General features: G+C 41.1%; 1 protein-coding gene across 1 annotated transcript; it reads right to left on the bottom strand.

Annotated features, from left to right (window-relative positions):
• Nucleotides 1-14,463: 14,463 nt before the first annotated feature.
• Nucleotides 14,464-17,180, bottom strand: gpr85 (G protein-coupled receptor 85). The gene is made up of 2 exons (XM_028399593.1): nt 17,062-17,180; nt 14,464-15,760 (listed from the first exon to the last, which is right to left on the bottom strand). The coding sequence occupies exon 2, from the start codon at nt 15,595-15,597 to the stop codon at nt 14,464-14,466; it is 1,134 nt and encodes a 377-aa protein (XP_028255394.1). The 5' UTR covers nt 15,598-15,760; nt 17,062-17,180.
• Nucleotides 17,181-17,818: the final 638 nt, after the last annotated feature.

Genomic DNA, 17,818 nt, shown 5'->3' with positions numbered 1-17,818 from the left:
CATGCTGTTTTGTTTTTGGGATTTTATATTTTTTGTCATATTATGTACATTCTATACATATATGGACAGCTCCCAACTCAGCCTCTATATATATATATATATATATATATATATATATATATATATATATATAGAGGCTGAGTTGGGAGCTGTCCATCATTTGATAAGGGTCTTTTCAGATTAAAACTAATCTGTGCATGCAGACACTTTACTCAGTAAGCACATTTCTCATTTGCATGAATTTATTGACAATCAATAATTAATGGAATGATGTATGGACACATTGCCCAACCCTAATGTGAAATTAAAATGATGTCACAAGGAGGATTCCTTCGTTGTTTAGATGTGGACATATGCACTTGCAGGGCAAATCAGTTCTGAAATGCCTATGAACGAACTTTCTATCAAGTTTAGCATGATCACAAAAAGCCACTATTATTCACCATTTTTCTGTACGGGCTGCAGCGGAAAGTAAAAATTAAAGAGAGACCAAGTCAAAAGAGAATCGTCCATGGAGACAGTGATGCAGCCTCAGTTTATAGCTTCCAGAACACAATGCAGTGAGACTGCAGATGAGAATATGTCTGTCTGAGAAAAAAAAGGGGGGGAAGGTGAGGGTGGGGGTGGAGCAAAGTGGCAGAGAGGAAGACAGAGAGGGAGAGAAGCCAGATGAGACTAGTCAGAAATACTCAAGCTCTCTCCCGGTGATCGGCACACTAGCTCAGCCTGACAGTTTCATTTTCAAAGCCATTGTGTCCCAACGTGCCAATGCGCATTATCAGCCACTGCCTGGTTGAGTACCAACTCTGCTCTCCTAATAAAAATACACACACACAAAAAAAATAAGGAAACCATCCAAGAGGCTTGAAAATCACATATTTACTTAAACACTATTCTCATTCTTTTTAATTATCCTGTCCTGATCCAGACATAATTCAATTCTCCTGCACTCTGTGTTTTTGAAGCCGGAGTTATCGCTTCACAAGGCAACATGACATCCCCCCTTTGTTCATGCTCTGTGATTGCATTTGCAGTACCTTGGAGAATGTTTTTGCGCTGAATTGGTACTGTTATTTCGGTCCAGATGACTCAATTATGCATGGACTTTATGTTCAGTGCTTGCTCCGTGGGTTCGAGTAAGGACAGGCTGCTTACAATCACAAAGTGAGCAACGAGCTGACAGTACTGATGTCTCATTAAATCTTTTCATTGTTCCCCAAAAAAAGCACCAAACAGAAGCGAGCATCTGTAAGAGTTTCTCCCCATTTAGCCACAAATGTATCATCTATGGTATCAGCCTACTATATACAGCACAATGGATCATTGGTAGAAGGAGATGAGTTATACAGCTTTCTATACATGCATGTACTGTTCACTTATTACAACATTCTCTACTTTGGTCTGAAGGACCGAGGTGCTGGATTCAAACATGGCAGAGACAGCCTGATAGATGATTTATGCCCTGGAAGGGTGGACTAGCAACAAGACCCATGAAATGATCTTAATAAATACAGTACATTGCTAGCAAGGTATTAGCTGACTAAAAAAACTACTTGGGAAGCAGATTCTGCAAGTCAAAAGACAATCTTGTCATTGTTGGAGGAAGAGTACAAGCTGTTTGTTCACAGTTCAACAGTAGAAACACCACAAGTCTACGGTTTCCAAGAAAACCACACCATTGAAGTCTACATGCAACATGAAATGACCTGAAGACGCCACTCGGGGGAGTGGCTTAGATTTGCCTCATTTTTGCCTCAACTCTTGGACAGAACATGAGCTGGATGAATGAGAGCATCCAAAGACATGACAGGCTAAATTGTCTGAAACATTTGTCTTGTATTAAAGGGACATTGTACAATAGTTGGGTCAGAATATCTTGCCTCCAAGCACTGTCATCTTGGAAAAAGACGGCACCGTGGAACCTGGGTCTGCAAAATTGGTGTGGCCCTAATCCGGTTCCCTTCAGCGCTCTTATCTGGCCCACTTACGGTGTGGTCTCCACCAAACGAACCTAATAAACTGCAACCGACCCAGCTGGGCCACAATAGACTCACACACAGATTATCCAGTGCTTACTGTGCCACATCTTAGCCAAAAGAGGTCTACATTAAATGTTCTATTTTACCACTAGAGGCTCCACATCCATTCCATCAGGGTCAGATGATAGCCACAAGTGCTGTATCAATGCCAGAATGTGGGCCACATTTCCTTGCTATCTGGGTAGAGGTCAAGAGGTAAAGCCACCCACTTCCTCCATTTACTTCCTCCGTTTTAGCCAACAATAAATAATTTAATTCCATCTGCCATGCATAAAATGTGATAAACATGTCCAACAACCTCCATATTTACCACCCTCAGACCTTTTTCTACACAATAAGGAAGGAGTTCTGACACTGATGATGATGCCATCTCCACGCTGTTAGGTTAGGTGTTAGGTGGTGGTGCAATGGGACAAATCCAAAACCACAACCTGTCTCTAAACCCAGCTGGAAGGTACTTTGATAACCCATTATGCAGATCATGTTGTGATTCAGTGCTCTTTTAATTAAACCGGAAGACCTTGTGATGTCACCCTTTTCCACCTGTCTGTCTATATGAAGCTGTGCAGCTACAATTCTCAAGACCCACTGTCTGAACAGCTGTTTAGCTGTCTGAAACTTTTCCGGTAAGGCCTTTAGTTCAGTGACAACAGTAGCAGGGGGAATGCAGCGTTTCAGTGGAAAAACCTGTCAGCTGTTGCTGCCTCCTTTTAGCTCTGAGTATGACAGGTAGGATTTGTTTTTCTTGTGGATGCTTTTCAGGCACACTGTCATGCAAATATAGATAGTTGCACAGGATGGGTTTGAGGTCAGGTTATATTTTCTGTCTTATTTGTGTATTTTTGACAATAAATGGGCAGACGTTTCAAATGTTGGCCTGTGAGATGGACCATTAGGTGACACTGGTGTGTTCCTTAGGCTAAATTACCAAGGATTTAAGCAGCACACTTAATTTGTGCAGTGCCATAGGCTAGGCCAATGCATATTTATATGTGGAAGCTTCCCAGTTGAACCCCAGTCATCTTCTAATATCCACCCAGCAACGCCACTGCAACAATCAGGTTACATATCTTTAAACAATCATGTGACTTCTTTATCACATGATTGCAAAGGAAAGGACATTTTGTACTGATTTGATGATACAAATATTGCAAATTTCAGTAAAAAAAGGCATCATGCTTTAAAGTGGTTTTCAATTGTTGCTAAGCAACAACAAGAGCCAAGACCAGCACATCTTCTTTCTGGAGCAGTCACCATGTGTTGTTGTTGAGGGATTAAACACACAGGGATCTTTACTTAAACCAGCCAGAGGTTCAGATTAGAAACGTTTGACATAGAAATCATCATAATTTGGGTGATCTAAAATCACTCATATCTTCAGGACACTCCTTCTACATTATTATGTATGTATTATCCAGCATGTCAGGGAACAATTAGATCAGAGCCCTGGATGAGTAGGTAATCATATCAGTGACACACCACAGCCCTCAGCTGCCAAGCAAACCGCTGATGGGACTGTTTATATTCACACAACATTCCCCCCCGGACTTTTTTAGGCAATGTTCCACAACTAATCTCATACAGAAGAGTTTTAAAGCTTCTGTGTTGATTTTGACAACTCATCATCCCGTTTTGTTTTCTCTATTTCCATTGTAGGTGGAATTATTTGGCAGTCCTTAATGAAAAACAGGTAGCTAGCGCTAGCTTGTTGACGAGATGGACAGATTTAAAGACATGGTCTGGTGTCTAGAGAGCAAGAAAAAGTGAATGAACAGTTTTGCTAATTTGTGCTACACATTTTTAACACTTCATCTCCATCCATCATTCTTCAGTCTTTGCACTGTTGCTATAGCAACCAAAAGCCGAAACCACATCTACCTTGCTAGCCGCTCCTCAGCCATCCCTCACTCCTTTCCCACTTGAATGGTCTTTTTGATGGTTTTGCTAGCACTGGTGTGACCCGGTGTTAATTGTAATAAATTAGAGCAAGTGATTAGAATTTCTGATCTAATTTAACCAGGGAGAGCTCTTGACCCCGGGGGAGGAAGCACTGAAACTGCATTGACAACTTGCACCCACCCACGGAGCTAATCCGGACTTTTATAAGGGAATGAAACCTGATTTTTTTTGTTCTGACCATTTAGGAGATTTTAATTGAGTTTTAAAAATTTAAATCAACAGCAGCAATGATCAAGGAATATTTATGTGTGCATGAGTTCCTCTTTGATCCTAGTCAAAGCCGTGGCTTCTGCTGCCTTCATTTCCTGTGATCCATTATGCAAAATGAATAAAATCAAGTTGTTAATGTGCTATTTTAAAATAAAGAGGGATCTAAGGATATTGACGGCTTTTTATTTTCCAGACTAGAACCTCCTTGACATTATGGCCCTGTTAGTCTGGCACTATGTTTTAGATTAAATTAAACTCAGCCTGCTCTCAGTGCTTGAGCATAGGCAACAGGTAAAGGACATATTGCAGCTGCTTGGAATACAGCAGTGTTTATTCACAGTTCCCCTATCAATTGCTGTCAAAGCTATGAAGACCCAACATGTTCAAATTCAAATAAACACAGAAACTCCTGAATAGACAATGAAAAATTCAAAATGAAAAAGAACATATTTTAAGGATTTGCTCTGGTTGTTTCACATTACAGCAACAACCTTGCTTTACATGATCTTTACACACAGATTTATCACAAATACATTATTAATAACTGTCCTTTATAAAAATCTGTTATTATGAGGTCAATTCAGTCTATCACAGTGTTTCACTTTTTTTAAGCTGTCAAGCTGTGCACCAACGCCCACCAATGTTTATGCCGAACTTAGCCATGCATGCATGACCGTGTTACACTGTGCATAATTACAGAGCTGCAATCTGATTGTTTAAGGATGCATTCTTGCTATGTTAAGTAGTTGCTATGCTAACTCATGTGGTAACCAGCAAGCTGTTGAAATGTTCATGCAACACATTCCTTGCAAGAAAACCCTTTTAGGACTTGATGCAAAAATGTTAGACAAAGTTTGGAAAACAAGAAGAGTTAGCTGTGGCTGCACACACAGGAATAATGTAAAATAACACTTTTTAGGAATGAATATTAAAGCTCTGAGGCAATGAGGAGTAAATGATAAGGGGGTGGTCTGCCATGATGTTCACGTGTCACACTAATGCAACAAAAACAAAACAAATGGGAACTCTAACCCTGATGTTCATGTCGGTACATGTGTTGTTCTACTATCACAGCCATACCTGGAAATTAAAGCTACAATGTGGAACTTTTGTCTCCCCCTTCTGGCAGTCAGTGTAATTACACAAACACTGTCAACATACTTTTGATATACAATCTGCTCCAGCTTACATCCCATGGTGGAGTAATCTGAGAGACATGACACAGGTCCTCTCAAAACAATCTGTAAAATGATGCTCGCTATCATGCTAACAGTTAATCAGTGCTGTTGCTGCTATATATCCAATTAATGTGCACAAACAGGATGTTTCCTGGAACTAATATATTTTTTTTTACAATGATTTCTTTATCTGGTCCATCTTTTTATTGCCAGAGCTATTTCTATCTGTTTGTCTCAATAGCTTGACCCTTCAGCATCGCTAACAGGCAGAAACGTTGCAACAGATGGCAGATTGAAAACTCTACACAAAAAGATTTAAATGGCGCTAATGGGCTTTATCAGCAATGTGTTTCACACAGGCTTGATTGTGATACACATTCATTCCTATGAAACAAATAAAACAGGCAGTGCACAGGCAGCATGACAAAGAGAGGATCAGTGACAAAACAACTATACATTCAGCTTCATGTAAAGAATGAAACATCCTGTCCACAGTGCAGATCCAGCACTGCTGCGATTTACTTGTGTTGCAGGTTGTTTTTGTTGTTGAAGTGTCTGACAGAGAGCACTTTGCTCTGCGGTGATTCAGAAGAAAACTTCTTTGCAGCACTGCGCTTTGAGCGACCATGTGCTGTGTTGTTGATGACTAACAATGACAGCTCTTTGCTGCTGTGCTCAGGGCATTTTTATCTGTTTATAAGGCTGCAAACACCAGACAAAGATGCAAAAAAAAAAATGCATCGAGGACTAACAGCAAAAACCTAATCACAACTAGCATGTCATACAGATGTTTGTGCACGATGCAAATTAGGCACATATATGACATCAAAGGTAAATAATAACGAACCCAAACATTGAATATACAGCTGGTGTGAACTGGCAGGCACAAATAACAACAGTGTAATCAGCCTGTGTGGAGAAAGCTATTATATCTATGCAGCAATAGTATAATTCCTCAAGAGGAAAATTGAATCCTTTGAACACTGAAGGTAGAAAATGACTTTTCACCATGGTGACCATGTCGTACAGTAGAAAGACACATTTTTCCAGGCTGGCTGCTGTGTTCCCAAACATCACTTTAGAGGTTTGTGATCATAATGAATAAAATATAATTTATTTCTACCCTCTAAAAAGATGCAGCAAAAATGGTACGAAAGCTGTTAGAATGATAAAAGCCAAATGAACATCTAATATTATTTCTGCAGTACAGACCATGTTAGAGTTGTTACAGCAGGTTATCTCTATAATTAGCACCAAAAGATGAATCATCCTTTTTTTGTCTTCTTATATGCAGATAACAGAAACACACACACACACACACACACACACACAGTGAGAATAAAGTCCTCTGTGAAGTCTATGAAACATGTCAATGAGATGTTTAATCCAGATCTGAAGCATCTGCAGCATGATGTAAGTGTTTGTCGTACAAGTTGGTGTTTCCAAGGCAACTTAATTTAGCAGATTTTTTTCCTGGAAATGATCTGCAGAGATTCAGGGAAGTGGCACCACAGTGCAAAAAATATGCTAATATCTTAACTCTTATAAGGAAGTGCAAGTGTCACAGCTATCACTCACGTCAGGTATCATCAATCAACACAGGCATCATCTGCAAATTAAGATGGATTAGAAAAACAAGCTTGTATCATCATGACATGGATTTAGTTCCACCAAAGGTGGAAACAAAGATTTTACATGTGCAGAAATGGCTGCCTGTCACCTTTCAAGGCCCCTTAGAGCCAATTATTACAGCAAGTAGATGCAGACACATCCATCCGTTACCTGTCAGCCATGTAAATAAGGGCTGAATTATCAAAACAAAATGGATACGTTCTCCCCCCTCTTTTCCCCTACTTGTCTGACATGACTCTCTTATGTTATGTTTTAATATCATAAATAGAGACACTGGCAGAAAGGAGGAGGAGGAGGAGGAGGAGAGAAGGAGGAGGAAGAGGAGAGGAGGAGGAGGCGAGAGCTCGCTAGACCGAGCCTTTGTGAGCATGCTGAGCCTGAGTCACAAGAATGAGATGTTTCCAAAAATAAAAGGAGGGAGGGAGAAGGAGAGAGAGAGAGAGAAAGAGAGAGAGAGAGAGAGAGAGAGAGAGAGAATGTGCTGAACAGGCTGGAACACAAGAAAACGAATGGATTAACTCCATCACCCCACCCCCACCCCCCTTTTTCCTCCCTAAAAGCCCTTGGAATCATCACAAAACATGCCGAATTAGTGGGAACAAATCGCCTGTATAAACACTCCTAAACACTATGCCCCCCCACCCCCACCCCTCCCAATAAAAAAAATAGCTCAATAAATAAATAATGATGACATTTTCAGAATAACTTTATTAAGAAGCTGAAATCATCTGAATATCATCAGATGATGCTCCATCTATTTGGCTCCTCTGGGGGCAGATGTGCTCCCACTGTGAGGAGCAGATGTAAGCAGTTTGTTGCACGGTGTAAATAGGCAACATAATGTACATGTTGGCTCTTTATTTTTTCCTTTTTTTGCGTCGTGACAGATTGCCCTCTGCAAATTTAGTGCTGTGAAAATATGGTCGTCTACACGTCATTTCTGCGGCTCATAATACTCTGAAAGTCCCCCCCCCCCCCCCCCCCCCCATAAGCCAGATAGCAGATTCTGAATATTTTAGTGTGTTAGGGAAATGTTTGCTGTGCCTGCTAGTTTTGTCAGTTTTATCCTACAGGCTTGGTGTAATGTGAGTTCATTAAAAAAGTCTGTATAAAAAGGACAAGCCGGCTCTTTGGGTGGAGATCTCCATCAACCACGTGAGAAGTGAGAAGCTCTTTGCTTGTGATTTGGTCAGCCTGACTGCACACAATGGTAAGGCTACAAAGGCCACAAAGATGATGCTGATTTGTCATCCAACGCATCGATTCTCCATCAGGACTCAGACGGCACAGCAGGGTATCATGGGACCCTTTAATCTAGCATGAAAGACATGGGTAATCCTTGTTGGGAAGGATTACTCCCGGACCAGTACTCTCTCTCTCTTTCTCTCTCCTCGTGTATTCTAACTTTGGCGTACAAGTGCTTAACCCACCAATCATGATCTATCCGCGGCTCCATCACTCATCCTAAGTCTTAGCAGCGAAGAGGACGTGTTTACACATGACTCCCACTGCAACCAAGAGGATTTAACAGTAAAGAAACAGAACCTATGTGAGCCTAAATCCTGACCTGCACTCCAAAGTATCCATCCACAGCCGATGCTAACAGCTCACAACACACAACACAATATACAGGCTGTATGCACGCATCTATGTACAGCCATGATTGCAGGAGGGATCAGCACAAACACAGAAACAACCTGCATGTGCCCTACATTAGCACTGCAGCTACAAACAGAGCAGCAATAATGTAGTGAGAACACAGCATTCCTGCTGAGAATCAGGGAAGAAGATTCACACCAATCTCATGTCAAAGATGTAGCTGGAGGCAGCAGTTAGCTTAGCATAAGGATAAGTGTAGAAACAGGAGGAAGCTAGAATGTATTAGAAAACCAGCTTGACAGCACCTCAGTGGGTACATTTACATTTCTATCTGCATTGTGTTTTTGTGCTAAGCTAAGCTAATACCCTCTTCCTGTTCAGGGTTCAGGAAAGAGAGTGGCTTTTTTCAAGCATAGTCTTTGAAATTAATGAAACAAAATAAGAAAAAAAAGTGCAATCTTGTTCATTATACAGCAACACAAATCAATATACAACCAATATCAATACTGCATTGATTTCATGGAGAAATCTATCACAGAGTACCATAACTCCAGCAGTTCAACAAAGGTGAGGCTATCCAAAACATCACTAGTAATGTAGGAAACATCATCATCATCATCATACAGGTGATACCAAAGATAGAACTAAGACTTGAATCCTCCTAAAAAATTAGCTTCAAGCAGATTTTCGGAGAAATGGTCTCACATCACAGCGGAAAGAAAAAAAAATACTGTTTAAATATGCAGGACGGAACCTTTGAAGCTCCATCCGCAATTTAATCAGTTAATATTTAAAGCAGGGATATTCTTTATATAAGGCATTTGCATGATGGGCTGCAGAAGCTGGGAGAGAGAATGAGAGACGTTATGAAGGAGAAATCTGTGTAATCAGCTTCATCATCAACCTCTGTAAACATTTAACATATGAAGACCACAAGGAATCAAAGCTGTAATATTTCTGAGATCACACGTCACACATCTGTACAAAAGTGTGTCAATTAGTGCATCAGTGGAGGAAAAGGAAGCGTAAATGTTTGATGTGATCCTCACATTTCAGCCACAGAGCTATTAGAAAGCAGGGTTAGGGTTAGTTGTTTGGCCTCACACACTGCTCTGACTCACTGATACTGGATTGATCTGTGAGTGCAAACACAAAAACCCAATAACCCAATAAATAATGATAATAATGATCATTTGACCTCACAGGTAAACTTCTGTAAAATGCTAAATAAATTTAATTCCTTATGTAACCATATGTAAAACATATTGAACCATGATGTTTCCAGCTCACAATCAAACACATATGAAGAGCAGGGTGATACAGAGAACATTCTCCTCCTGAGTAGCTTGTCAGAAGATTGAGTCGTCCACTCCATTTCATTCAAGGCAGCTTTTCCATATTTGAGTGGCTTCTCGGCATTGGACACTAACTGCACTTCAATTACAGTTTGGCATGCATTATATAAACAACAACCAAAAAAAAGCCTGAGAGTGCAGAAAGGCTCACATTAAATGAGCCTTTCCCCCCAAAAAAAATCAGTGTTTGTGAGGCAACAGATGGTATTTATTATTAAAATTATATTCAGCAAATGAGGTTTGTTGTGTTTTTTTTGGCAATCCCATAAAAAACTTCAAATTGTGCAGAGATTCAAGAAGAGTGACATGGATTTAGGAATGGTTGCATTATTCATCGGCAGCCAAAATCCAATAGAAGACCCCCTCTGATCATTAAATGAAAAGTATCTCCAGCAAAAGCAGTATAATTGCCTCACACACACACACACACACAATGTATTCTCTTTCTTCCACGATCTAAACACAAATGCACACAACCAATTCCAGTTAGATGGTAATTGCTTTGATTAGGAACAATATGTTTCTGCAGAGAGATGTAGGGAGGAGAGACAAAAAAGAGTTCAAATGTGCGAGCTTGTCTGCCTGAGTGAACCGCTTTCAACCCAGGCCACCTCTGCCTGTCATCTCTCCCTCAGACGCAGCCAGGGAAACAGAATTACTGGGACACTCAAATGAACATGTGAAGAAAATGGGCCAGTGCTCAAATGTGACACCATTTGTACATTTGCATATGCTGAACGAGGCTAAAATATACATCAAGATTTCAATGAAAAAAAAATCCTGCATCAAGCCTCTCAATGTCACCACCGCACCACAGTGTTTCCTGATATTCCTTTAAATTTAACAATAACTGACTTGGCCCATAGCAGAATGATCAATGTCCAAAATTAAACAGTAATTGCCAACCTTGTAATGAAAATGGACCCTTAATAGATATTTTTCATCAAGCTGAACCTGCAGCCCAGGATGCAATTATCTGGAGTGTTTACAAGTCAGTCTACCAGCATATTTTGTGTTTTTCAAGAACCCAGGCTGAGGCCATTACTTAACCAAAATGGTTGTAGGGAGGGGGGGAAATAAAATAGGAGACGTGTTTTTTTTGTGTGTGTGTGTAGAAAGAAAATATCTACAACGACGTCTGAATCATACTAAATTGCTGGTTCGAAGTCTTGTATCATTCAGTTCACACTCTGTTTGGAGCAGCCATTCAAATATTGTCATTACAGTGAAATACCACTCAATTTAAGAATAAACATCATCTTCATGTTGTGGCCTTTATTAGCCCTGCTTCATATTTGTAATGGTGTTCAACAGGAGCAGCTCTAAAGGCATGTTCCACAAGAGAAGTAAATATATTCTGGTGGTCACCAAGGGAGTTTATTTTAGGTAAACAACAACACCAATATGGCTGCCCATCCTGCCATCTATTGTCTAATCCACTTCATCCTGTTGTAGGGAACTATTGGAGCTACTGATGCAGGTGGTCAGTTTACTGCTAACACACCAACAGAGTCAACCAACTACCAATTTGGAGTCCCCAGTTAACCTAATATGCACATCTGGAATGTAGAAGGAAGCCAAAGTACCCCGAGAAAACCCACACCTGACCAAGGGTCGAACACTCTGCAACACCGCCAATGTGACTGTCACATCAGTACTAAATGAGGTGCAAATCCCAACAAGCTACTTCTCTGTTTTTAATACATCCAACTTGACCACATGTGGTTGATAAAACCCCCACCAGCTCCGACACGTGGTTCAGCTAACAAAACATGAGGATGTATTGCCTGACATACATCATGTTACATTTACATCAGTGGAGCATACCGTATCATCGTGTTGGCCAACACCATCTGAACGTGAGCCGAAGACAGCCAGCATCTGGCCTGATATACAACATGGTAGAGTTTCACTCAGGAGTCTGAGGTTCAACTACCCTGACACCACAAGCTGTTTTTTTTTTGTCTGCCATAAATGTTGGTTTTAATCGCAGCTGGATATGACTGTAAGAGGTTAGGTAAAGATTATCTTAACACACATGATTTCATAACAATTACCATTTTCATCACTACCCCCATGAAGTGCACACATGTAACATTTTCAAGGACTGAAATATCAGCCTTGTGCTACGTTATCCTGGTGAGGACGGACTAAATTTAATTTATAGTCTGTCGAAACAAAAACATCTTTTAAACTGACATATTTGTGTATCATGATTACAAAAATCCTTGACCATCAACCATTTTTGCCCCAGTAATCTCCCATTGTGGTCCACCAGAAGAGATAGGTCTGTGTATGTATTTCTAATAAAAGCAAATTCATACGTTTGAGGGGTCGTTTTTAGTGCAACGTGAGAGTGGGAAACGGTGTCATGAGGGCCTCAGCCATTATTCCATAGGTGCTGCGTACATTACATGTAATTTAGTGGTATTTCTCTTTAACACAGAGGAAGTGTGCACATAGTTATGATATGCATGGAGATTATTCCCATTAAATGTCACTTTACATTCAAAGCACATGTTCGCTTTTGACAAGGGCACACAAAAAGAACACATTTCTCTTAATAAAAGGCACAAAATACAAATATATAAAAAACATAGTAGTAATACCAGCCAACACATAAACAAAATATTTGAAATTAACCAGATGTTTACCGGGCCAATCTGTAATAATTTCCATCCAATGACAGGGATAAAAAAAACAAAATTTTGCAAAATGGAAACTTTTTATTTTCAAAAAAGCAACAGATTACACAGTTAACTTTCAGCAAAATGCAATCCTAACTGAAAACTGTACTCACATTCGGGACTTCAAAAAAAATGAAAAGACTCACATACTTACACACAATCTATCTATAATATACAAAAAAGAATACATAATAATAAATATTAAAATGGCCACAAGAGAAAAAGTAAGTCATTGAAAACAATCTGTAGAGAGCAAATGTAGGGAAAGTAGAAACAAGACGGTGTGCCTTAAATGTCTTTTTTTTTTTTGATTTTTTTATCCTTTTACACTTTTTTACAAATTGTGCAAGATTTCATACTAAGGCTCTGGTCTTGAAGTGACTGTTACACATACATACATCCATCCTGACACACATCTGCCAACACACACATACACACACACACTCCCTGTGCTCTGAGCACTCTGTGGGGTGTAGCAAACCATTGCAGAATAAAAATGGGCTGCTCAGTGTATGGCCTGTGATGCTCATGGGGGGGTGGACCAGCTTTAAAAAAAATAAAAATGGACATGCACTTTTTCACGCTGATGTGCAAAAGTTAAAAGAAAAAAAATCCCCTTGCATTAAAATAAATAAATAAATATTAGGAGTGAATAATAAACAAAACAAATCATGACAATATCATAACCATTAAGGCAAGAACACCCGGAGTGGCATCAGCAATACTGTAACAATATGATAGTGTTTAGGTACATGGATATGATGAAACATTTAACTACTTCTTCTTCAATGTCTTTTTTTTTGTAAGCACAAGGTTGTTCTTAAAAGCAACTTTTTTTTAAAACATCATTTCATCTTTTTTTTCTTTTTTTCTTTTTCTTTGTAAAAGGTGTTAGGAAAATTAACAATGCCAGACACTAGGGACATATGGTAAAACTACAAGAAATCATTTCTAGTTTTTAAGTTGCAACTTCAAAAAACCACACATTGTAAAATCACCCAACCCCAACCCCACCCTACCCCACCCAACGCCATCATTAAGTCCCTCCCACCCCCAAACCCCTCCCTCTTTCTCTCCGGTAAATGAAAAAAAGATGTCACTTACATTAAAACCATTTTATCCTCTTGTGATGGTGTATTCCAACAGTCACCATGTTTTGCTTTGCTTTTACTTACAGCGATTGTGTAGTCTGTTGCAAATTAAAGCATTCATTGTTTAGTTTGGAGGATTGGGGGGAACGTTGTCCTTGCAATGAAACTGTCGACCCAAATAATAAAAAAACAAAACAAAAAAAAGCATCTTTACATCTTCTTTTTAGTGCAACTCTTTAAAATGTAAAACATTTCCAGTGATTCCTTGAGAGGTATCATTTCTTTGTTTGTTTTTTTTTCTCTTTTCTGTTTTATGTAACTTCACACCTCACAGAATAACTTTTAAATATCCAAAGCAAGAGGTTTTATCTTCGTTGTTTATGAATTTTTTCTTTTTTCTTTTCAGCTTTTTGCTTCTCTGTGTCGGCATGGCCTTCCACAATGTCTGTTTACTAAAACATAAACACAGGAGAGGGATCCATACCTCCTGTGTATATTCCCCCCCCACCCCCAATTTCCTTCCATTAGCCTCTATGTTTTGATAATGGAGCCACGTGATTGGCAGTCCACCTTCTACCTTTGTAAAGAAGGGGAGTAAAAACTGGAGGAGGATGAGAGATAGAAAGAAAACTGTACAGTGGGAACGAGCCCAGATCAAGATCAATCAGGGTAATAGAGAGATAGATGAGAAAGAAAAACCCACAGCAAAACCATCATATAACGCAGTAGGGTTCCCTTGGTAACCTGGATTTTCTGCAGTAGAGGAGTGTGGTGCTGAAGCAGCGCCGGAGCTCCCTGTTGGAGAAGATGCAGATGAAAGGATTGACCCCAGCCTGGGCAAAGCTCATCCAAACGGCTGCTGTCAGGTAGCCCCCAGGGACCACCGGGCCCCTTGCAAACACCCGCCAGTAGCAGGCAACCAGGTAGGGCCCCCACAGTGCCAGGAAAAAAAACGTCATGATGTAGAACATCCTACTAATCCTCTTCTCTGTTTTGAATTCATCCAATACCAGAAGACGCCGGCGACCCGCTGCGTTGCTGTTTTGCCGGATGCCCAGCAAAGTAGGCGGAGTGGGGCCTCGACCAAATCCGGCCAGCCAGTTTGCCGCCGCCTGCCCACTGGCGCCTGGCCCGTGGAAGGTCCAGTTCTGGCTGACGGCAGGCACGAACTGGACAGGTTTCATCTTCCGACGGTCATGGACAAAGAAGATAAGCTTGAGGTAAACTAGCTGTGTGGCCAAGAGGATGAGAGCCAGCAAGAGCATGAAGCCCAGTGAATCATTTGCCCTGAAGGAACGGTGCTGGAACGTGCACTGGTCCTCCTCCCGGATAAAAGAGTACGTCCCTACGTCTAGCACCGGCGGGAACGCCATTGCCACTGACAACGTCCACACCATGCAGATGACAGCCAAACACGTCCAGAAAGTCAGCCTCTTGGTGTAGAAACGGTGATGTGCGATGGCCAGGTAACGGGTGACGCTGACACAGAAGAGCATGAACGCTGTGTGGAAACAGGAGAGCACACCGAGGAAGGCGATTACCTTGCAGGTCAGTGTGCCATAGGTCCAGGCAGATCCATTCTTGACTGAGGTGAAGACAAAGGGGAAGCAGATAGCAGAGCGCAGGATATCAGAGGCGCACAGGTCCAGCAGGAAATAGTAGGGCGCTCGGTGCAGGCTCTTGTCTTTGACCAGCAGGATGGAGATCAGGAGGTTTCCAACCACACCAACTCCAATGATGAAACCCAGAGAGGTCAGTTTGAGGAACGTGGCGAGAGGAGAGACATTCTGCAAGATGGTGTGGTCCCCTGCATGGCTATAGTTCGCCATAGATGGAGGAGGGATCATAAAGATAGCAGAATAGCTTCAGCCAAGTATCATGATCTAAAGGTGGCAGGGGGAGGCGTTAGATCCATTTGGCGGTGTGCTTTGAAGAGGTTTCCAGGCATATAGGCAACCTCTCCTCTAAGGCATCCTTTGTTCCTTTGTCTCATCACACCTAAAAAAATCCCTGAAAAATATTATCCACCCATCAGCATTCAGTCCCAAACAACAGCTGCATTGTTTTCAACTGCACTTGCACAATCTAGAATGTGAGAAGCAAACCCCCTCCACCCCATCCCTCCCGACCTCCACCACCCTCCCTTCCATACCTCCTCCTCCTCCCTGCCTAGCTTGTCATTTAATTAATTATTTGCTTTACATTTGAACACTTGGTCTACAGACAGACAGTGATGGAGCTTGATTAGCATTAATCCTTTACAGTAACAGAATCCCGAACAAAAAGCCGGAGTCCAGCCCTCACTGAGAAACGACGCATTTTCTTTTAAATTATATTTTTGACATTTGTTTTTACTGTCGACTGAGAAACGCGGTTGACACACAAAAAAAATCAGGGTTGCATTTTTTTTCTGAGACGGGGAGGAAGGGAGGGAGGGAAGGGGGGAGATTTTCGGCGCACTGTGAAACATTAAGAGTAATGCAGGGAAAAAAAGGAGAATAAGCTCTTCTTGATCACACCCTTGCCTGCAGAACAGAAGGGAACGCTCTCTTTCTCTCGTCCATCCGCGGATACCTCGAATAAAGTGACACTTTTATGCATTTGTAAACGGAGAGGGGGTTAAAAAAATAAACGACGGAGGGGCGCATGCATATTAAAAAGCATCCGTGTTTTTGTCTGATTAAAGGTTAACTGGATTACGGGTCTAATAAGCAGTGTTCTCATTAAGGGCGTCTATTGAGCCAGCCTCCATTTTCCACATCATCTTTTTAAGTACAAAGAGTTGAGTAATGTGTGCGCTCAATCGCATTATTTTGCTTTTTTAAAATGCCCTGATGTGTGATTGTCATTAAAAATGATGATCAATAAAAGCCAGCTATTAGCAACATATATCTCGATGTATTCCATTTATTTTTGTCATATGATAAAATTGCATGGCAACATCTGAGTTCATTAATAAATGTGTCTACTTACGCGTTAAAAAGCGTCCTCCGATTGTCAGTCGTGTGTGTTTTATTACGCGCGTCTGAATCCGATAGATTTCAGTTTTATAGGCTATAGATATATAAATATATATTAACAAAAAAAATCACCAAATGAAACAAAGGTCTTTACATCCCATGTCGGCCCGATAGAAGCGTAACACTGTAGCGGTTCCGCACGTCCATTAGACTAGAATAATTTCCAAGTCCCCGCTATGAATTGCCTAGAATCGCAGCCACCACACAGACAAGACAAGGCCGGGGGGAGGGAGGGGGGAGGAGGAGGAGGGGGATGGAGAGCCGATCAGAAGATCAATCAAAAAATCCTACCTGTTGATAATCCTATTTCGTGTCCTTCCCGTTGGTTATTTACATTGCACGAGTCGGGTTTTTGCTGTTTTCAAAAAGCCTGATTTGTTGCCTGCCCCCCTTTTTTTTCCTCCTCGGTGAATATCCTACAGTAAACGGAGCGCACTGCGCATGCGCCCTGCATCCCTATTTGTGATCCAAGACGCGTCTTGTCTCTTGTTGCAGCAGCAGCAGCAGCAGCGGGCAGCAACTCCGTCTCTCTCTCTCTCGCTCGCTCTCCCTCCCTCTCTCTCTCTCTCTCTCTCTCACTCACGGTAACATCTGCTCACAACAGTACTCAATTACTACAACACTGCAAGTTACACTGCACAAGACAAATTACTATTAGTCCTGACTTCTTTTAGATCTTTATATTTTAACATTTATTAATTATACAAAGGATGAATGTTCAGTCAGAGCCAATCACATCGCTCCATTAGCTCCGTAGTTTATTCAGTCTTCATGTCTCTCTCTTTCTCTCTATCTTCATTTTGCTCATACAGGTTTCATCTCCATCATGTGCGGTGGTGAAGCTCACCTGGCTCACTTCGAGGTAGAATGGCTCCCCTTACCCCACATATATACATAATTGAGGAGCACTTTGCACACAGTTGTTCATTCTGCACGGGCAGCATGATAAATTCATAGGATATGAATTCTCATCCATGTATGGAGAGCAGTGATGTCATAAGCAAGTGTAACAAGTGAACGATGATTCAATCAGGTACACACACACACA

The sequence above is a fragment of the Parambassis ranga genome, chromosome 2 (assembly GCF_900634625.1).
Source record: "Parambassis ranga chromosome 2, fParRan2.1, whole genome shotgun sequence".
Classification (NCBI taxonomy): domain Eukaryota; kingdom Metazoa; phylum Chordata; class Actinopteri; family Ambassidae; genus Parambassis; species Parambassis ranga.
This window is presented reverse-complemented; position numbering and strand designations above follow the sequence as displayed.

Coding starts and splice junctions, on each gene's coding strand:
- gpr85 (XM_028399593.1), bottom strand. CDS start 15,597: ATGATCCCTCCTCCATCTATGGCGAACTATAGCCATGCAGGGGACCAC.